Raw genomic sequence first — 23,366 nt, 5'->3', positions numbered from 1 at the left:
ACTGTCTCAGTTCCTTCAGTTTACCTGGCATGATCCTGTTCATCCTTAGAAACTTCTCAAATATTTTCTCTCATAAGAAGCCTTATATTAAGTAATTTAAACTAAACTCTGTTAATCCTAATAAGTAAATTTTCTGGTGCTTAAAATTTTAGGTAGAGGTAGAAGAATGGTGTAAGAAAAGTAGTAAGGTTGAGTAGTTACCAGTATTGTTTTATTATGTATTTTTTTCATATTTATAACTTTATTTACAGGGCTCTCAATGAAATGTGGAAGTGTCAGAACATGCTTAGAAGTCATGTACGAGAACTATTGGATTTGCACAAGCAGCCTACGGTAGGTTCATGGTGTTTTATTTAAATTCAGTTTTAGTCATTGTTCATTTTTCTGTAGTCATATATAATGACGCAAGCAAAAAGTATTTCATGTGTTTTGTTTTCCACATGTCAGTTAAACAATTTCTGTGGTTATCCAAGCTAAATTTGCATTTCACATGAATATAACAAAATTTTATTTTCCAGCATGAGCAAAGAAATGGTGTTTTCCAGCTTATCAAGTATTTAGACACTAAGAAGTTATAGTTTATCAATTATCAAATCATTAGAATTAAACCTTAATATAAAATTAGAAGTCATAAATGTTTTTTTGCTCTGTGATTTGGTCCTTTATTATAGAGTCAGTATCAAATCAGGTATCAATCCTTTGAATATGCCAGAGTCAAATTAACAAAGAAATACTGCCCAACATTTTCTGGAAGGTGGATAAAAGAAATTTGAATAATTTCTTAATATACTTCTAAACATATTTGCTAGAATAGGTGTTCTTAGCCAGGGAACCATACACAGAGACCCCTCAGTGGCCCAAGCAAGGGTTGTCAAACTTTTTTTTGTAAATGACCAGACAGTAAAAATTTAGGCTTTGCCAGCCATACAGTCTCCATGACTGCTTAACTCTGCCTTTGTGGTGCAGAAACAGTCAGAGGTACAAATGAATGGGTATGACCGTGATCCAACAAAACTTTAACAAAAGCAGGTGGTTCATGGGACCATGCAGATTCAATAATAAAATAATACTCTTGTTGTAATGGAGGAAAGGGCAGTAGGAGGGGAGGTGATATATTAAGTAATGGGCCACAAAACAGCTGATAGAACTCTATTCAGAAAGAAAATTTTTCTGCTCTCCACATTTTTAGTTAATTTTCTTTGGTGTATGGTTTCACAGTAATTTTGATATGATAATTGTTTTCATTATCTTCTCTGTTCAGTCTCCTGGCAAGATAACTTTCCTATGAAAGTTATATACTCTTAAAAATTTTTAAATAACTTCCTGCTGGCATCTCCTTTCATTCTATTTGTGCTAACTTAATAGTTGTGGGTACTTCATAGTTCTTTGTCCTCAACATAGGGTGTAGATATGGTAAGCCATTTTCTAGTGGGTATATTGTGATGGATTTTTTTTTAACTTAAAAAAATGTACAATACTGAGTATAGTTTTCTCACCAAAATTTGGTAGCACATGTGACAGCTTTTGTTTTTGTTTTAAATTTCAGTCTGAGGCTAACTGTTCTGCCATGTTTGGAAAACTGATGACCATAGCAAGTGAGTATGTGTATTCACTCTGTAGATATATAGTAGACATCAAATAATTTACCCAGGGGGACTATCAATTTAATACTAAGTAAGAAAAACTAATCCCTTTCTTAATAATTTTATTTCTAAGAGCCAGATTGACTGATTATCTTTTGATGCCTCAGCAGTATTTTTTAAGACAGCTTGCTTTTAGTTTAGTGGTTTTTCTTTTGTAGTATTGATTCTCTTTGAATTTTATAGAGAATTTGCCTGACCCTGGGAAAGCACAAGATTTTGTGAAGAAATTTAACCAAGTCCTTGGTGATGATGAAAAACTGCGGTCTCAGTTGGAGTTGTTAATCAGTCCAACCTGTTCGTGCAAACAGGCAGATGTTTGTGTGGTTAGTAAATTATACTTTTATATTTGTTCTTCTAGCTTTGCTTATAGCAACTTACATTTCATTAAAGCCTTCTTTACATAGATTATTTTATTTGTGTGAGTTTAACAATACTGTGAGCTCTGAATTACCTAGGAGTATATCTGGTCAATTTAGTTCTCTTTACTTACCACTCGTCAGCCAAATTCCAGGAAAAACACTAGAGAACTAAGCCAGGGAGATTGATCCTAGGAATTGAGCAAGATAAAATGCTTTGTATTTAGTAGACATTCATTAGGTAAATTAAATGCTTTTGTGTGTTGTGTGTGTATTTTCTTCTCCCATGTATTAGTAGGTAAATCAACAATAGTTACATTGGCATATACGCATTTATAGATAAGGTAATTCCTATTTAGGCTTTTGTCTTCATTCTATTCTTAGACTCTTTATTTTATAGAGAAAACCAATTGTTGACAATGTCAGGAAGGAAAAATTCATCCATTCATTTATTTAGCATTTTATGAGACCGTTTCTGTTTAATTTCATCTTTACCATTTACTACCAGTGAGACCTTTAGTAAGTTCAGTATTTTTGAGACTCATTTTTCTCATCTCTACATGTTAACAACCTCACAGGATTATTAAGAGGAGATAGATACAGATATCCTATATAGATATAGATACATGGCCCTAGACTGCCCTTTAGGGTTTAAATAAATTGCATTTCTATAGTATTACACATATATGACAAACACTGTGCTTGCGACCAGGCTTACAGAGATGAATAAGAGAAGGAAAATCATTTCAGTTATTTATGCCTAACTTTGTTCTAGAAAGATAATTATTTAAATATGTGATAAGGGATAAGGACTATAATAGATGTATATACAAAGTCATCTGGGAACGTGGAGTATGTATTTTTTTCAGTCTAGTAGGAATATAGGGTCTCTAAGTGGATCTTAAAAGAGGAGTCGGGTTTCCCTGGTGGCAGAGTGGTTGAGAGTCCGCCTGCCGATGCAGGGGACACGGTTTGTGCCCCGGTCCGGGAAGGTCCCACGTGCCGCGGAGTGGCTGGGCCCGTGAGCCATGGCCGCTGAGCCTGTGCGTCCGGAGCCTGTGCTTTGCTACGGGAGAGGCCACAACAGTGAGACGCCCGCGTACTGCAAAAAAAAAAAAAAAAAAGAGGCGTAATCAGGAACAGGTGGGAGGAAGCCAGTTTAGGGAAGGAAGCAGTGGACTCTTCCACTGGGCCTAGGGATGTGCTTGTGCCAGGTGCCCAGAATACCTCGCTCTTTGCACTTCTGAACAGGATGGTTTGCTGAGAACATTTAAAGGTTTCATTTACTTCTTCGGCATTTAGAATTCTAGTTCCAGAATACTGTATTCTGCCAGGCATCTACTAATATAATTGATCATAGAATGAAATAGCTTGAAAAAAACGCAGAGAGAATTGGTTTAACCACTTCATTTTACAGGTAAGGATTGAATTTTAAAGAGATAAAGTTTCTCATCCAGTGTTTCACAGCTGGTTATAGTGGCTGTGCTGCAAGTAGAGTCCAGATCTCACAGACCCTCAATAGTGCTCTTTCTATACATTTCATCATTGTTTGCAAGAACCAGTACAGACTGAGTACTGCTCAAGAAATGTGGACCTTGAGAATGAACAATCAAGTGGTATTTTTTGGTCTGAGAAAAATAAGACTTGAGCTTGAGTTTGAGAAATGGTACTAACATGAATTCCTACTATTTGTCAGAACAGAAATATCTAAGAGTTTCCAAATCCAAAATGTATATGTAAAACAGATATTGTAAGGAAAACATCTCAGGATGAATTGATTGTAGGAAGCAGGAAGGTGGAGATGAGGACTGGACTTGCACTGGAAAGAGCATGGTAATGACACCTTTTTGGAGGGGAGGTTATTCTGAGGATATTTAAGAAATGGGCCACCAAATGGCTAAAAGAACTCTGTTCCAGAGGGGAAAATTTCTACTCTTCGTATTTTTTAGTTCATTTTCTTTGGTAAATGGTTTCACAGTAATTTCTCTCTTAGCTTACATTAGCATTGTGTATTCTGAGCACATTATTTAACTTTATCTCTATGTTCTCATGTGTAAAGTAGGATTTGTAATACCCTTTAAATGCTCAGGAAAACAACCACCATTAGAATAGTTTTGCTGTTTCCCAGAACATCTGTATCATTTTGTCCTTCTCCCCAAAGGCTATTGTTATTAGTTATACATATCCTTTAATATCCACGTTCCTTTTTTCCTCAGTAACAGAGTTAGTAGGAGTGGAGATCTGATATTTTTTCCCCTTTTGTTTCAATTCCATTCCTAAAAAATTTTAGCAAAAGTACTTTGAGCAAGGAATATGAATAGACACATACCGTAGATTAATGCGAGTATACATGATGGTATAGTGAGAGGGTGAGCAATGGTATTGAAATACGTGCTGTATAGATTTGCTTTCTCTTTGGACTTCAGGTTTTGAGTTTCCGCACCTTGGTTCTAGTGGAGGACCACTTATTTGCCATAGCTTCAGCTCTGCTTGCTATTTTATCCTCTAGCATGTTCCTATGACCATGGTTCCCAAATTTTAAGATTTTCCAGGAATATTGTTAATTCAGCATTTGAGACAGTCCTAGGTTTGAATTTCAGCATTTACTACCAATTTGACCTTTAATAAGTTACTCAGCATTTCTGAGCCTCATATTCTTCACCTATAAATATTATCAACCTCATTGGATTGTTAAACGAATAAGATAAAATTAAAATTTATGTACGGCCTACTAGAGGGCCCCTTGCACTGCCCTATAGGATGTAAATAGATAGTAATTCTTATGATGTTACATACACATGACAAACACTAAGAATTATTAAAATAGGTCTAGAGTGGGGTCCTGAATCTCCATCTTTTAGCAAAGTCTCAAAGTGACTCTGATGAGTAGTTCACGGACTATACTTTAAAGAAAAACCTTCCTTGTGGTATTATTTGGATATGCATTGTGTCTTCAGAAGTCCAAAGTATATTTTGTCCTTTGGTCAAGCCTACACCATTATAATTCATTACATAATTTAGTAAATTGTATTATACATGCTCTCTCACCGAAGTTGCTGTTTAGGTGACAGAGGCAGGGAAATATTTCAATAGAGAATATAGTGTGTTAAATATTCTGATAGAATCATGCGCTTCGTCCCAGGCAGGGGTGGAAATGGGAATAGCTTGTTCTAGAATAAGTCATTCCTGAGTTGATTCTTAAAGGATGAGTAGGAATTAGACCAGTATATGAAGAATGACTGCTTTATTTCTAGTTTGGGTGACTGGATATCAGAGGAGATACTTTAGGGATAGGAGAAGATAATGATGTATATGTAGCCTCCAGCAGTTATATTTAGAAATCTGAGATTCAGGCCTTGTTGGTATGTATTAGCATAGTTATATCTCCTGGAGGAGGTTGAGAAGAAAAAAACAAAAGGAGAGAGAGATGCTAACTTACGCTATTTAGTAACAGTCATAGAATGCTTCTTGTTTTCTTTTAATATAATTTTTGTTTGTTTTTTTGGCGGCGTTGGGTCTTCGTTGAGGTGAGCAGGGGCTGCTCTTCGTTGCAGTGCGTGGGCTTCTCATTGCGGTGGCTTCTCTTGTTGTGGAGCACGGGCTCTAGGTGTGTAGGCTTCAGTAGTTGGAGCACGCGGGCTCAGTAGTCGTGACACACGGGCCCTAGAGTGTGCAGGCTTCAGTAGTTGCGGCACGTGGGCTTGGTAATTGTGGCTCACGGGCTTAGTTGCTTCGTGGCATGTGGGATCTTCCTGGACCAGGGATCGAACCAGTGTCCCCTGTATTGGCAGGTGGATTCTTAACCGCTGTGCCACCAAATCATGCCTATGTAATGAAGCCTCCATAAAACCCCAAAAGGACACAGTTCAGAGAGCTTCTGGTTTAGTGAACATGTAGAGATTTGCAGAGAGTAGCAAGCTCATAGAGGGCATGGAAGCTCTGAGTCCTTTCCTTGTCCTATGCATTTCTTCCATCTGGCTGTTCCTGAGTTATATACTTTTATAATAAACCAGTGATCTAGCAGTAGTAAGAAAATGTTTCTCTGAGTTCTGTGAGCCAGTCTAGCAAATTAATTGAGCCCAAGGAAGGGATGGGGGTTGTGGGAACCTCTGATTTATAGTCATTTGGTTAGAGGTACAGGTAAACCTGGGCTTGCTACTGGCATCTGAAGTGGGAGAGTTGGGCGGGTGGGGGGTAGAGATTGAATTTTAGTATGCCCTGCTTGTGTGCAGAGAATTGCTTGTTGGTGGTGGGGGGGACACCCCCCCCGCCCCTGTTCACCATGTTGGAATTGGGCCCAGGAATCCAAAAGAATAGGTCACTAACATGAAAGTTAAAGCTTTGGAAATTATTTCTTGTGAGAGATGTGTTTTATCTAGTTTACTGATTCCAGCTACAGAAAAATATTGATAATACAAATCCTTTCAGGAATCTTTTTTTTTTTTAACGCAGAAGCCTTTGTTTTTTAATTTATTTGGCTGCACTGCTGGCACATGGGATCTTTGTTGCTGCATGCGGTATCTTCATTGCAGCATGTGGGATCTTTTTTTTTTTTTAGTTGTGACATGCGGGATCGCTTAGTTGCGGCATATGGGATCTGGCCAGGGATAGAGCCCGGGCTCCCTGCATTGGGAGCACGGAGTCTTAACCACTGGACCACCAGGGAAGTCCGTCAGGAATCATTTTTTATTAGCTAGGAAAGCAGTAAATTATATAAGAGGAAATACCATGTATGTGAAAGAATACTTTCTTTTTTAACTTTTTTAATTTTTAAAATTTTTTTAAAAAATTATTTATTTTTGGCTGTGTTGGGTATTCATTGCTGCATGCAGGCTTTCTCTAGTTGTGGCACACGGGGGCTACTCTTCGTTGCGGTGTGTGGGCTTCTCATTGCGGTGGCTTCTCTTTGTTGCGGAGCATGGGCTCTAGGCACGTGGGCTTCAGTAGTTGTGGCACACAGGCTTAGTTGCTCTGCAGCATGTGGGATCTTCCCAGACCAGGGATCGAACCAGTGTCCCCAGCATTGACAGGTAGATTCTTAACCACTGCACCACCAGGGAAGTCCACTTTTTTTTTTTTTTAAACAAATAGGTATTTCTTATTGTCAAAATGAGAAAGCAGATATGTATGAAAATGAAAGGAGATATATAGATGCAGCATTTTTTAAAGCTTTAAAAATTTTTTTGTAATAACAAATTAGTAAATCATAAACTGCTTGAGAATAGGGGCTATTTCCTTATTTCTTTGATATACCTTAAGAGTGCTTAAGTAGTCTAAACAACTTATGTAATTGTAACTAGTAACTGTGTAACTAGTAAATATCAATCTGCAGTGATAGCATAGATTTGATCAGAAATTTCTGAAGCATTGTCAGGAATATAGAAAGAATTAATTTTCTTACTCTTTCTGCTGTCATTTCCTAAAAGGATTACATATGGTTACTTCTCAGAAGTAGTTCTCAACTACTTTTCAGTTGTAAAACATCTTTATCTGATGTTTCTGTTTGTGTATTGGAAGTATGTGTGAGTACCCCTTTTTTTTTCTGGAGTGTGTAAAGAAAACAAGGAAACTGTTTATTTGTTGCTGCTTACTTGCCACATACTAATTTGGCTTGTTGCTTATCCCCAGTATCACTTATGATTATGACATATATTATTTTAAAATAATTGTTATAAGAGACTACCTAAATATTACATACATAAAATATGGTTTGAAGGATTACTTAAATGTAAGATTGTTACATGGGAATACAAAAATGTCAGGTTTTTAAAACTGTGCCTTAATATTATTATTTACATGCATTGGTGTATTTTATATAATGCTATTACTGTGCTTAAATGTGATTTATTCTTTTTCCTGTTAGCATTTCCTTTATTTTTCTTATGCTTATATATGTATTACTGTAACTCTTTCCTAATGCCTAGTTTTTACATTTTTTAGTACTGACTATATAGTTTGCCTAGCAATTTTCCAGTGGCATATTTGTTGTTAGACAATCACTTGACTTTATCTTATGTTAAAGCAACTAAATTTTATACGAAGTCGGGCAAAATCGCCTCTTTGGGAGACCTGCACAAAATAAGCCTGATTTCAAAAGATAGTAGAGGGGCTTCCCAGGTGGTGCAATGGTTGAGAGTCCGCCTGCCGATGCAGGGGACACAGGTTCGTGCCCTGGTCCGGGAAGATCCCACATGCCGCGGAGCGGCTGGGCCCGTGAGCCATGGCCGCTGAGCCTGCACGTCCGGAGCCTGTGCTCCGCAACGGGAGAGGCCACAATAGTGAGAGGCCCGCGTACGGCAAAAAAAAAAAAGATAGTAGAGTATTTAAGTTGATTTTACATGTGTATCTTTGGTTTAGAGCAAAGTATATAAGGCCTAAGCACTCCCTAAAATATTTTTATTTTCTCAAATGCTGAAATTTTGCTTGATTAATTACAGCTTGCAAAATAAATCAAGCATCTCCTAGTGACTAATAAATTTTCTTCAGAATCTCAGTCCTTTGGATTTACACTCTAATAACAAATATGGGTGGTATCTAATTTAATGTGACCTTTATAGTTAATTTGTGTCAAGATGTTACTGAAACTACAATAGAAATTTTTTTCCTTTCTCCTTTATCCCCTTGGACAAATACCCTTAAAAATTTTTTTTACAAAAAATTAATAGACTATCATTTGTTATTGCTTTATAGTTCAGAAAGCACTTATAATATGCTTTATCTTGTCAGCTAACATTTTACACCTATTCATCAGAGATAGTCAATTAAAAGCCTTGTCATTAAAGTAAATTTCTTACCCCCAGTGCCCAGCACATTGTAAATTTAACCTTGTCTTTGGAGAACTCAGTCTTTACAAACATTAAGTCCTTATATTCTTTAGAAAGTTCCAGCAGTAATATCTTTTCTTTGTAGGAGCTCTTTGATGTAATGCCACCATCTTTGAACTCAACTGTGTTCTTCCAGAGCTGAAAAACTTTATACACTTACAAGTCTTCCCCTCTTTAAAAAAAAAAAAGCAAATTGTTGACTGAAATAAAAGTATTTTTTCAAACTATGAAATAAACCAATGAAACCCGTGACAGTATAAATTGTTTTAATTTTTTCAAAAGTAGAGCATTAAAAAGATTGTTTACAGGGTATTAATTTTATGGGAGAAATAGACAAAGGGCATAAATCATACCTTGTCACCCCCTTTCTTTTCTCTACAATCCAGGTTTTCTAGTGATTGCCTAATGAGTATATCATTTTAGTCAGGCTGTAAAGCAGGAAAAGGGCTTTTTTACGCCTGATGGTTTTGAATCTTTAAATGCTTTTGTTGCCTGTGATCATTTTTATTTTGAAAAACATGAAAGAGGATGATACTTACTGTAAAAATTCTTTTCCTTTCTATAGAGAGAAATAGCCCGGAAACTTGCAAATCCTAAGCAGCCAACAAATCCTTTTCTAGAAATGGTCAAATTTCTGTTGGAAAGAATTGCACCTGTGCACATTGATTCAGAAGCCATCAGGTAAGCTAGGAAATATATTCACTGATAAATAGAATATAATCTGAAACTACAGTGTTATAAGTTTAAATTCTGGGTCCCCAAGGAGACCTAAAAAGGTTTCCTGTACACCTTTTTAAAGGCAGAAGCATATATCATTGAAGTTGAAAGAAGGACCAAAGTTCATTTTTTGATCTTTGGTTTGCTTCACTATTGATTTTTTTAAGAGTTCTTGTGTTTATTTTTAGCTTGTATGTGCTCATTAAAGAAAACCTGGAACATGAGAAGGAAGAAAATTTTAAATCTATAGGCTATCATCAGCCTTTGAGTTTTCTTAACAGTTTTCATGGCCACATAGTGTTCTTTAGTGTGTATTATATTACTGTTCACTTGAGATATGTGAAAAACAGAATAATAGTTTGAAGGTAGCAAAAGATTGCCATTAGACTAGTCTGCTTTCTAAACACATGTGTATTACTTACCAGTTTTTTGGCCCTACTTTATCTGAGTTTTTAGTTTATTTTTAACTTTAATATGGGTATAACATCTTGTTATATGAATGTGAAAATTAGTGATAATATGCAAAAAGTAAGCAGACTAGCATAATAGACATTGACAGCTATTGTTTTTAATTAACTGTTCCCATAATTTCATGCATTTCACTTGTTTCTAATGATTTTCTGTTGTAAACTTCTGAGATTGCTTTTCCCTTGCACTAACCATTTTTCCAGTAGATTATCTACATATCTTTTTATGTTGGGTAACTAAATAGCATTTATTGATTCTCTTTTCTTTGGATTAGGAGACCTGGTTCTAGCTGTTAGTTATTTTATCTTATGTGAATCACTGCTTTGGTTGTATTGAAATTCCAATTGTATTAGTTTGCTAGGGCTGCCATAACAAAAGACCACAGACTGTGTGACTTAAACAACAGAAATTTATTTTCTCATATTCTGGAGGCTAGCAGTCCAAGATTCAAGGTATCAGCGAGTTTGATTCCTTCTGAAGCCTCACTCCATGGGATGCAGAGATAACTCTTTGCTTTCCTCACATGTCTGTCTCCTAACTTCCTCTTCACATAAGGACACCAATCATTTGGGATTATGCCCCACCCATTTGACCTCAGTTACCTTAATTATCTCTTTAAAGGCTCTATTTCCAAGTACAGTCACATCCTGAGGTGTACTGGAGGTTAGGACTTAAACACAATGAATTTGGGGGTACACAATTAAGCTCGTAATGGTGATGTTTGTAGGGGTTTTTTTGTGGAGTTTTCTTGTTTTTTTTTTAGCTAAGATCTCCTTATCTTTTTATTTCCTTATTTGCAAGTAAGAAAGCTAAGGTTCTGAGAGAGACCAGGTGGTTTTTTTACAGCTGGGTAATAGCAAAAACCATAACTTAAACTGAGATTTATTATTTTCAGTGTCAGTGTCCTTTGCTCTATACCGTTTGGTTTTAATGGGGTAAATCAAGGAAATGGTAGGCACTCTTTCCTTTGCATATTGATTTTGAAAGAGACATATAATTGGCATCAGGAAGCCTTTGGTATTTGTCTCCATGAGGCCTCACAGAGTTTCATTACTTTACTAAATTATAATAAGCTAGTGTTTGATCTCCAGTCTTAAAAGACCAAAAACTCAGTTTTTTCAGTAGTGTCATGATTGTTTGGGCTCAGAAAAACCAACTAACTTATGGTTAGGATGTCTAAGAGACTAATTTTATGCAAAATTCCAATTTATTAATTTTACTGAGAAATATATGTCATATAAGATTCCTTCCATGTAACCAAATTTTCATGGAATATAAATTGCAAACAGAGGGTTTATTTATTCATTAAACATACCTTTAGAGGAGTGATTTTTAAAGTACATCGGGCAATTGGGGAAGGAGAGTTACCTAACCTGAATTGTGTGAAATGTATTTGTTATTAGAAAAGGCTCCTGAAATAGATGGCACATAATATGGGTAGTGAATGATCAGTAGGAATTATAGAGATCAGCCAGGTGAAGATTGCAGGAGAAGAGCAGACCAGGCCACTAGCCCTGTGTCATTGAGCAGGTTATTTAAATTACTCATCTTTAAGATAAGAACAATAATAATTACTAAGTGAAGTTTTTGAGAGGCTTAAATAACATATACGTATGTAGAACACTTAGCATAATGCCTCACACATAGTTAAGTGCTAAATGAATGTTAATAGCTATTCTAGGAAGAGAAATAGCAGACACAAAAGAACAAAGGCAAAAGGAATCAAGAATTATTTAGAAAATTGCATATACTTCAGCCATAATGAAGGATTTGGGAAGGAAGCATTGAGAATAGTAGAAAATCATTCTAAGTATAACTTTTTAAAATATATTTATTTATTTTAGTATATTTCCCCCAGACTTATGTACATACAGATACATATATGCATGCTACAGTTAGTTACTGGTCTGTAGATAGTGGTTGAAAATGAAGTAGTGATTGTAATAATGATTGAAACCTGGGGAGAGGGTAAAATTTAGAAAGAGAAAGGTTGAGGACTGAATCCTGAGGAATATTAACAATTAAAAGGCTGGCAGAAGAAAAGGAATTTATTAAATTAAAAGATGTTTTTTAAGAAGGCATGGTCAAAAGAGGTCAGGGGTCAGATACTGCCCAGAGTAAAATAGTAAATTCAAATATCCACTGAATTTAGAAAATAGAAAACCACTACAATGTCCGGAATAGTTTCTTTGGGTTAGCAAGGACAAATCCAGATTACCATGGATTGAGAAGGACATAGGATAGTCCTTCCACACCACATCATGGTACACAAAGAAAATTACAGTATTTGAGCAGAGAAAACTGCTCAAGTCTAGAGGTGACTGGCCTAGCTGAGTAGGAGCCCACTAGATACCACTTGGCCATCTTGAGGTCTGAGAAAATCAAAGGGATATCACCCTTCTAAACTGCTATAGGAGATAAATTGGGATTTGGGGACAGCTAGTATAGACAGTTTAGCTATAAAAAGTAAAGGAGAAAAATGAGCTGATGGAAAGAGAGTAAGGTTGAAGAGGGTCTTTTCTTGTTTTTAATGAAGGGATTTTGAATATTTGCATACCTTTAAAAGGTGCTAAAAGGAAAGAAGAGAGGTTGAAGATGGGGTAAGGGGAATAGAACTAGGATAGAGCACCATCCCTAAAGAAATGGAACAGGAAGAAGAAAATCTTCCCCTATGGCATTAAAGGAGATTAGAAAATAGGATATGGAAAATTACAGTTTTCACTCAAGGCCTCCATTGTTCTCCTTTATGTCAACAGTGAGGTAGTCTGCTCAGTGGAAGGATTTAAAAAATAGACCTGAGTTAGAATGGTAAAGATTTTTAACAGTTGTTACATAGGATAGGAGAGAAATGGACACATGGATAATTTCCCAAGCAGTTTTGAACATGCATTTGGATTGGTGATGATCTTTTGCTTCATCATACTCTGTGAAGTATATGGAGTGTATATTATTTATCTAATTTAGAAATGAGGAAGAATACTTTCACAAGAGGAAGGACTATAGTTCTGGCTTCAAGATTTGGGTCTGTCTCACCCAAATAGCTTTTTGACTCATAAGGGTGATCCCACCCACATTGTAATGAAAACAGAGATTATGCCTGTCTTGGTTTGCACTGTATTTCCAGGATAGACCCTAAGACTTCACACACAGTAGGTAGTCAATAAATAAACGCATGCACGGACTCTATTATGAGTAGTCAGATACATTTGTAAATTTTATCAAACACATTTGTAATCGTGTTAATAAATTCATGCGTTTTATGGGATTTCCTTCTAATAGAAAGCTTAATTCAGAATATTTTTCTCAAATTGGAAGTAATTTTTTTTAAATGTATAATGTCAGAGGTAACCATTCTAAAACAAAATAACAGGGTGAGCAAGATTTTAGATGGGACATAAAGAGTACAAACAATGAGAGAAAAGTTAATTATTTTTTTCCTCTCTGCAAGGCATCATTAAGAAAAAGAAAAGTCAAGCCACAGATGGGAAGATAAGACAAACAAACCAATTTTAAAATGGCCAAAAAAATTGAACAGATACTTTATCAAATAAAACATACAAATAGTAAATAAGCACAAGAAAAGACAATCAACATTATTACTCATTGGGGAAACGCAAATTCAAATTAGAGTGAGAAGTACCACTACACACCCACTAGAATGGCTAAAATTAAAGATACTGTCTATACAAAGTATTGGTGAGTATGTAGACTTACCTAACCATGTGTTGGTGATATTTAAAGCAGTTTGTTGTACATTAAATGTACATACATTACCTTACGACTCAGGAATCCCAATGGGGCAGACATTTGCCTATAAGAAAAGAAAACATCATAAAAGAAAACATACTTCCCATAAAGACCTATGCTTAACTGCTTTTAGCAGCTTTACTTATGTCTTTAATAGAAATACCCAGAAGTCCATCAGTTGGTAATTGGATAAACATAACTGTGGAATATCCATACAACGAAATACTTCTCAGCAACAAAGAGGAACGAACCACTGATTTCTATGCAACAACATGGAGGAGTCTCAAAAGCATTATGTCACATAAAAGTTTTCAGACACAAAATATGTAAAACTTTAGAAAAGGTAAAATTATATTGACAGAAAGCAGATCAGTTATTATTGCCAGGGTAGGAAAAGGGAATTGACCACAGAAGAGGCATAAGGCAGGTTTTTGTGGTAATGGCAATGTTTTATGTATGTATCTCCACAATGATTCACCACTTTACACCCACTAGATGGCTGTGATCAAAAAGATGAGTTGGTGAGGATGTAGAAAAATTGGAACCCTCATGTATTGCTAGTGGGAATGTAAAGTGGTGGAGCTGCTTGTGAAAACAGTTTGACAGTTCCTCCAATACTTAAGCGTAGAGTTACCATATGACCTTGCAATTCCACTCCTAAATATATGCCCATACAAAATCTGTATATAAATGTTTATAGCAATGTTATTCATAATAGCCAAAAAATAGAATGTCCCAAATGGACCATCAACTGATGAATGGATAAATAAAATATCTTATGTGCAGACATTGGAACATTATCCAGAATTAAAATGAATGAAGTACTGATACATACTACAACAAGGATGAACCTGAAGAGCAGTATGCTAAATGAAAGGAGTCACTCACAGAGACCACATATTACATGGGTCCATTTATATGAAATATTTAGAATAGGCAAATGTGTATAGCAACAGAAAGTAGATTAGTAGATGCCTGGGGCTGAAGGAGGTGGAGGTGAATAAGGAGTGACTCCTAATGCGGAAGAGGTTTGTGTTGGGGTAGGGTGAAAGCTAAATTTGTTGAATATTTGCCTGTACTAGGCCATTTGCTGTAATAATTTAATATCCTCAAAGTTTAATATCCTTCTTCAGTTTACTGATGAAGAATTGAAGTTTCAAAAACAAAGGTCATGTTTTGTTTTTACTTAAAATAGTATGTTGACCAGGCAATATTCCATTTTGTGGTGGTTAGGTATATTTGAAAACTAATTCAATAATGTTGGACAATTAAATAGTTTTTAATTGATCAATGTTTATGGATATATTTAGCACGATGCTTCTCATGAATTGTTATAAATTTCTTTGTTATAAATCTCTAGGAATGGAATTACCGATTCAGTGTTAATTATAAGTGATTAATGCCTTTGTCCATGTGAGTGTTTGCTATGTTTTTTTGCTTTGAGTGCATTGTCATTTGTCCATTTAGCAACTGCCATCTTTACTGTTTTTCTTAAAATTGCACATGATCTCTATATATGGGTATGAATATTACATTGCTTATACTTATATATTTCCAGTACATGTGTCGTTTAATTTTAGTTTTGTTGTTTTTCAGTAGAATTACTCTTATTATACATGGGTGGGGCAGATAAACTAAAAATAAGCTCTGTTGTTATGTAGAGAGCAAAATTTAAAGTCACAAAATAACTTTTTCTTCCAGAAGATATTTGAATTTGTTGTTTAGATTCTGTGTATGTCTGCTACAGTGTAATTAGGGTATAGTTACTAATATAGTAGTGTTACTAATTTAGATTTTCTTACTTTAATAGTGCACTGGTAAAACTAATGAATAAATCAATAGAGGGGACAGCAGATGATGAAGAGGAGGGTGTAAGTCCAGATACAGCTATTCGTTCAGGACTTGAACTTCTTAAGGTATTTTTGAAACAGTTTGTCTTTTCTGCAGTCATAATTTGAATCCCCTTAAGGATATGCAAGAGTCAGGCTTTATTTCATTGGAAACTATTCAAAAGATTAAAATTTGTAATAGAAATCATATTTTATAAAAATAACACGTTTTCTACATTATAATAATATAATTATTTTACATTATAAAATAATAATTTTATGGGTTTTGCTGTTCCGTACATCATTTGCGTGCCTGCTATGCTTGTAACAGTATGTGCTAAATAATCTAGTCTTATCTTTCAAATAACCTGCATCTGGGGTAATAGGACTGTTCACAGGAAATTACTATAAGACATCATCTATCTGATTGGGATTTTTTTAAACAATTGGTAAACATAATAGATGCCAAAGAATTAAGAGAATTGAACAATTAGTAAGAGACATGATTTAATCTAGGGGGAGCACAGCATCATCAAAGAGAATAATTCTTGGCATGTTTTAGGGATTGTTGTGAGTGTAGTCTGACTAGATAAAAGTATTGCTTTGGGGAGTAATGGAAGACAAGGTTGGTTCTAGATTGTGGAGTGCCATTGGGGCAGAAAGGTACCATCAAGGGCATTTAACACTCCTTTTTAAAAATGATACAGCACTTGATAGAGCTTTTGTTAGATGGAGTAAAGAGAAGAAATTAAAGGCTAAGAGACATGGGCTTCCCTGGTGGCACAGTGGTTAAGAACACACTTGCCAATGCAGAGGACATGGGTTTGAGCCCTGGTCCGGGAAGATACCACATGCCGTGGAGCAACTAAGCCCATGTGCCACAACTACTGAGCCTGCACTCTAGAGCCCGCAAGCCACAACTATTGAGCCTGTGCGCCACAACTACTGAGCCTGCGGTCTAGAGCCCAAGAGCCACAACTACTGAAGCCTGTGCGCCTAGAGCCCGAGCTCCGCAACAAGAGAAGCCACTGCAGTGAGAAGCCTGTGCACCGCAACGAGGAATAGCCCCCACTCGCCACAACTAGAGAAAGCCCATGTGCAGCAACAAAGACCCAATGCAGCCAAAAATAAATTTATTAAAAATAATAATAAAAAAATAAATAAAGGCTAAGAGACATTTATATCATTACAACATATGAACTAAAGGAGAAGAAACAAACCAGTGCAATGGACATTAGACAGAAAAGAGAGTGATGGGTTTGTATTGCAATGGTCTTAAATATCTTTTTTTCTTTTTCTTTTTGGCCGTGCTGAGCAGCTTGTGAGATTTTAGTTCCCTGACCAGGGATTGAACTTGGGCCCTCAGCAGTGAGAGCGTGGAGTCCTAACCACTGGACCGCCAGGGAATTCCCTTAAATATCATTTCATGGAAAGAACTGATGTGATTCTTCATGAGAAAGACTTTATATTTTTAGTAATGGAGTAATATGTTTAAATACTTTTTTTTTTTTAATTTTTTTGTTTGTTTGGGGTTTTTTTTGCAGTACGCGGGCCTCTCACTGTTGTGGCCTCTCCCGTTGTGGAGCACAGGCTCCAGACGCGCAGGCTCAGCGGCCATGGCTCACGGGCCCAGCCTCTCTGCAGCATGTGGAATCTTCCCGGACCGGGGCACGAACCCGTGTCCCCTGCATCCGCAGGCGGACTCTCAACCACCGCGCCACCAGGGAAGCCCTGTTTAAATACTTTTAAGAGTAAAGTCATCTTTAAGACAAATGTTTTTAATAGGTTGTTTGATTCAAATTTTCAAATTTAAATCTCCATTTTTCTATGAATAATTAAAACCTTATAACTAAATATTATCACCGTAAACCCTACCAAATGAGACACTTTCTCCACTTTATAACACATTAAAAAAATGCTGGGCTTCCCTGGTGGTGCAGTGGTTGGGAGTCTGCCTGCCAATGCAGGGGACACGGGTTCGAGCCCTGGTCCGGGAAGATCCCACATGCTGCAGAGTGGCTGAGCCCATGCGCCACAACTGCTGGGCCTGCGCTCTAGAGCCCGGGAGGCACAACTGCTGAAGCCTGTGCGCCTGGAGCCTGTGCTCTGCAGCAAGAGAGGCCACCGCAGTGAGAAGTCCGTGCACCTCAGTGAGAAGTCTGTGCACCGCAGTGAAGAGTGGCCCCCGCTCGCTGCAGCTGGGGAAAGCCCGCATACAGCAATGAGGACCCAATGCAGCCAAAAAAAAGAAAAAACAATGCTTATTTAATAAGTTAATGAGGGTTTACATACTCCATTCCCCCCACCTCCTTATTTTTCTACTTTTGGCCCTTACTGCCTGTATTATGCTAACTAAATTGTTTCTACTTCGTGGAAGGTAAACTTTGTAGATACGTATCTAACTTGCTGTAAATTCCTTAAGGATAGCCTGGAACTTACGTCTCAATAAAGGGAATAATTATTTATATGTTTGTAATCGTGATTAAGAGTTCCCAATAATGGCTTCTTTGTTTTTAGTTATGATGAGTGAACTTTTTGTGATGGATTTCATTTAAAATATTTCCTTATAGAGTATCTTTTTGCCAGTGAAATAAAGCTCAGTGTTAGCATTTTGTTCGCATCACAGTATCACTCCACGAAAAGGAGCCACATTTTCCACATTCCCAGTATCAGAATAGACTAAGAGGTGAAGAAGAAAATATAGCAAGGGCTGTATGTCAGGAATCATTAGCCACAACTCAACTTCAAGGGAGACTGCAAGATATAATCTTAGTTGTATTGCTAGCATATGCAGCCCATAATTTAAAATTTTATTTGTAGTAGAAAATAGTTCTCTTCTTTTAATGGATTAAAACCATTGTCTGTACTTATAAAGTTATATCTATTCCTCTAGGTTCTGTCTTTCACACATCCTACCTCGTTCCACTCTGCAGAGACATATGAGTCCCTGTTACAGTGCCTCAGAATGGAAGATGACAAGGTAGCAGAAGCTGCTATACAAATTTTTAGAAATACAGGCCACAAAATAGAAACAGACCTACCCCAGATACGATCGTGAGTATGTTTTTTCTCATGGTAAACACAAAAGTTTTCCAAGTTTGGGAGTCATAGGATCATTGTTTCCCTTTTCCTTAGGAAGATAGGAGAGAGGAAAGACAACTTTTATTTAGAAGCTACTTTACTGTATCCTTTGTTTTCATCTTTTCTCGGCCTCACACACCTCCTCTACCATTAGAATATTGGCAGAGGAACAACCTGAAACTTTGTTTAAACAACATGATTTCAAAATATTAATATTAACAATCAAAAGTTAGTATAGAATTTAGGATTAATATATCTTCCTAATTTATCTTTTTCTCTCCAACTCCAAATTCAATAACTACTACCTTCATATCCCACCCAAGAATTGGATAACCAAGTAGTGTGCTTAATAAAATGTTTATTCGTTGCTTAGTTGTTGGCCATGGTGCTTTTGTCTCTTCTTCTAGACTACCTCCCCTCTCCTCGTAAGAATGAAGTATGTTTTGGTATTTTTACTTAGGCATCTTAAAGAGCTTGCCTTAGGATCAAAATTGTGCTGATGTCTTTTGGAGGAAGAACACATTGCTGATAGCTATTATAATCGGATGTTATTATATATATGTAAATAGACTGGGGTAAATCCAAATTAAACCCGTTTTTCCTTACGAGGTAATAATAGGACAAGAGGACTCATGACTCCTAAAAGTTTTTATTGAATTTGTAAGCTAATAGTTTAATTTGAGAAATAACTCAACATTTATTGTACATTCTCTTCATTGTCGGCACTGTACTGGCTAATATAAAAGATTACCACTGTCAGTCCCTGCTCTTAAGGAGTTTATAGTCTAGAAATGATAATTTTATCTTCGTACATTATAGAAAAAGATCATTGACACAGGATAAAGTTAATTTGTGAGTTTTTCAAGGTGGGAAAACCTATACTTTTTTAAGGTAAAGGATTTATTCTTAAAGGAATTCTATCCCAGAGGAAGCAGTGGAAGAGTTAACTTTGGACACAAGGACTAAAACCTCTTGTTCTTAAGATTAATGGGGAAGGAAGGAGAGAATCACTGAAAAAGCAGAGAAGGACAGCACTGCGGACCTCAGTAACAACACTGGTGGCATCACTGGATTGTAGCACACTAGAAAAACAAGGAGAAAGGTTAAACTTGACCTATGCATCATCCATTCATTAGGCTAAGAAGAATTAATAATATATTTAACAACAATTTGATCAACGCTGTATCTTCTTTTGTTACTAACTGGTGTTATTTACAAGAACTGTTCCCCTGATAAATGAATTTCAAAGAAAGACTTAAACAGTGCTAGTCAAGGAAGCTATTTTGGCATGAAAATCCTTCTCATTATTCTAAACTGCAGGGAGGGAAATGTGTCATATTCATAAATATCAAATTCGACTTAGACTGACCAGCATATGTTCCCGGTTTTTTTTTGAGGTGCATTGCTCTTAATGTCTAGCCTCCCATTAATATAAGAGGACCCTTTGTCACCATTGCATTTGATATCATTGACCTTTATGAAGTAGTCTTATTGCATTAAATATATGACAAGTATCTTTCCTTAAATATTTGTTTTGCTTTACAGATTTTCTTCTGATTTAAAAAACTACTTATAAGATCATTGTAAAAAGCTGAAACTTTAGAAAATATAAAGGAAAAGAGTCAGTGTTAACATTTTGATATTTTTTTATGAATGTTTTATCTATTTGATGTGTATGCCAATTTTAATGCATTGACTGTAATATGTATTTCCATATTCTATAGAAAGATTGTTGTAAATCTTCAGTGTCAGTGTGGTGGTTAAGTGCATGGATTTGGAACAGAAATGTTTATCTTTTTAAAAAAATTTCCATTTTATTTTATTTTTTAAATTTTGGCTGCGTCGGGTCTTAGTTGTGGCACGTGGGTTCTTTGTTGTGGCACATGAGCTTTGCTCTAGTTGTGGCACGCGGGCTCCAGAGCGCATGGGCTCTGTAGTTGGCAGCGCACAGGCTCCGTAGTTGCCCCGCTGCACGTGGGATCTTAGTTCCCTGACCAGAAATGTTTATCTTTAAATCTCAATTCCACCATTTCCTATCTCTGTCACCTTAAGAAGCTTACATAAATAATATGTTTGTGCTTTAGTTTTCTCATCTGTTTAATGATCATAATAATAGTCTTTGGGTGATTGTGAGGATTCATTTAAGTAATCCATGTTTTGTTTTGTTTTGTTTTAAAAACACCACTTAGAAGGGTGCTTAGCACAAGTACTCAATAATTGTTAGAAGTTTTTGTTACTTCTCTACCTATGTATTGTCTATATCCTTGCATACTCTCTTTCACTGGTATGTTCATTTCTGTTTTTTAATGTAACTTGGCCTTTTGCTACTTTATTTCCCCCCATGGTTGCTTTAAAATAACTGAACAGGGGACTTTCCTGGTGGTCCAGTGGTTAAGAATCTGCCTTCCAATGCAGGGGACACGGGTTTGATCCCTGGTCAGGGAACTAAGATCCCACATGCCCTGGGGCAACTAAGCCCATGAGCCGCGACTGCTGAGCCCCTGCACCACAACTAGAGAGCCCACACACTCTGGAGCCCATGCACCACAACTAGAGAGCCCTCGCACTGCAACTGCGCCCATGCATTCTGGAGCCCATGTGCCACAACTAGAGAGAAGCCACAACAAACGATCCTGCATGCTGCAACTAAGACCCAACACAGCCATAAATAAATAAATATTTAAAAAAACAAAAACAGAAAAACACTTGATTCTTAAAAAAAATTTTTTAAATATAACTGAAAGGAATTGTGAAAGGGAAGTGGAAAATTTAGGAATATTTTCTCAGAAAATAAATGTAAAAATATATCATGGGGCAATTTTAGATTATAAATTAAGGGTGGCTTGTTTATTTCTCCATATTCATGAGGTGGCTTTAAAATGAAAATTGTCTTCTGTAGTAGCCCTTTTTTTTGAGGCATTGTATTTCTGGGATTATACTTGGGGACAGGGAAGGAGTTTTAGATCTTTTTATAGATCAGGTAATTTAGAAGAGAGGCTTTCTACCAGCATACATCCAGATAGTTACTGCAGATGAAGTAGGAGACAACCAGAAGAACTACTTGTGGTTTATGGGCTTTTTTTTTTTTTAACTGATTATTATTTTTTGCAGGACCTTAATTCCCATCTTACATCAGAAAGCAAAGAGAGGTACTCCCCACCAAGCAAAACAGGCCGTTCACTGTATACATGCCATATTCACAAATAAAGAAGTACAGCTTGCACAGATTTTTGAGGTATATATAATTACATAGGATGTGTTGTTGATTTTTATTTTCATGCTCTGTTGTTTGATGAAGATAGAAAGTTGGTTTTTTAGCTATTTAGTCCCACTCTAGAATATAAATTCCATGGGAGCAGGGACTCTTTGTTTTATTCAGCACTTTAGATATTCCCAGCCTTTAGATCAGACTATATAACCAAATACTGCATATTGAAAGATGTTTGGTGTGTTTTGTGTTACAACATTTTACTTAATTTTAGCTTTATTGGCTCAGTGGTCCATTTAGTTTAAGAAACTATCAGTAGATGACTTTGAACCACCCAGTTTAAAATTCTGGACAATCCTACTTGAAAATTAGTTCTGTTTGCCTTTCCTTATGTATGATCCTTTGCCTGATTCCACTACTGGAAAAGTATTCCTATTATCATAAATTGGATACAATATGAACAGAACCCATGAACTCTTATTTTTTATGATCCATGGTCATTTAAAATGTTCCCACAGGTTAAGAAATTCAACAACATAACAAAACTATTGTACATGACTTGAAAATAATGCTGATTTGACCATGCAGGAATTTTCTTGCTTTTACTTCTACCTTATATGTGGGCTTTACTTTTTTCTTTTATCTTTGTTTACCTTTGAATCTTATTAAATTTCGGTAGGTGAAATAAGAATCAAGTGTCTAATATGATTGAAGTTACTTTTGATCATCTCATTAGAACAGATTTTTTGGGGCATGATAAATTCAGGAGGACTCAGGAACATTTACTGTTTCTGTACAATGTCTAGATATTTATAAAACAAACTAGTAATTTTGACTGTTTTATTCTTATAGCCACTCAGTAGGAGTCTCAATGCTGATGTACCAGAACAACTTATAACTCCATTAGTTTCATTGGGCCACATATCTATGTTAGCACCAGATCAATTTGCTTCCCCAATGAAATCTGTAGTAGCAAATTTTATTGTGAAAGATCTGCTAATGAATGACAGGGTAAGTTTCTCATTTAATTAAATTTAGAATCATAAGACTAAGACTGTTTACATCTTTATTTCTCACAGAAACAACACTTCTGCTTCTCTCTATGTATGATTCTCTTTTACTTTAAAATTATTATATATTTTACCTCCTTATTTACTTACTTAAATTTCCAAATGACATCCTGCTGTGTAGCTATTATTACTAGAACTTAACTTTTTTTTAAGAAAGAAAAAAATGAGAACATGAGATAGATGAATCATGAAGTAAAAAGTATAAGTCAAACACTATGAAGGACAATTAACTAGAGTACTAGAATTTTATCAAATATTGTTTAAAGTATAAGTGGAATTGTATTTGACTAGCTTTTTGAAATATAATTACATTGCACTTTTGGCACTAGATTATGTATTCTATTTTAGTTATTGAAGTGTGTGTGTGTGCGCATGCACACATGCGTGCACACATACTGATTAATTAGCTTTGGGTTGGAGCTT

The 23,366-nt window shown here is 36.0% G+C and overlaps 1 protein-coding gene across 4 annotated transcripts in view; it reads left to right on the top strand.

Moving 5' to 3' along the window:
• PDS5A (PDS5 cohesin associated factor A) overlaps positions 1 to 23,366 on the top strand; it is a 126,870-nt gene that overhangs the window by 73,379 nt on the left and 30,125 nt on the right. For all 4 annotated transcript variants that reach the window (XM_089911801.1, XM_089911800.1, XM_089911802.1 and 1 more), the window contains exons 14-21: positions 252 to 333; positions 1,547 to 1,595; positions 1,827 to 1,966; positions 9,389 to 9,504; positions 15,566 to 15,671; positions 18,478 to 18,638; positions 21,777 to 21,900; positions 22,726 to 22,884. In XM_089911801.1, coding sequence (XP_089767927.1) covers positions 252 to 333; positions 1,547 to 1,595; positions 1,827 to 1,966; positions 9,389 to 9,504; positions 15,566 to 15,671; positions 18,478 to 18,638; positions 21,777 to 21,900; positions 22,726 to 22,884 — 937 coding nt within the window. The remainder of the gene's footprint in view (positions 1 to 251; positions 334 to 1,546; positions 1,596 to 1,826; positions 1,967 to 9,388; positions 9,505 to 15,565; positions 15,672 to 18,477; positions 18,639 to 21,776; positions 21,901 to 22,725; positions 22,885 to 23,366) is intronic.

This window comes from Delphinapterus leucas, chromosome 5, assembly GCF_059928025.1.
Source record: "Delphinapterus leucas isolate spDelLeu-1000000601 "Yukka" chromosome 5, BTC_Dleu_Yukka2, whole genome shotgun sequence".
Lineage (NCBI taxonomy): Eukaryota > Metazoa > Chordata > Mammalia > Artiodactyla > Monodontidae > Delphinapterus > Delphinapterus leucas.
This window is presented reverse-complemented; position numbering and strand designations above follow the sequence as displayed.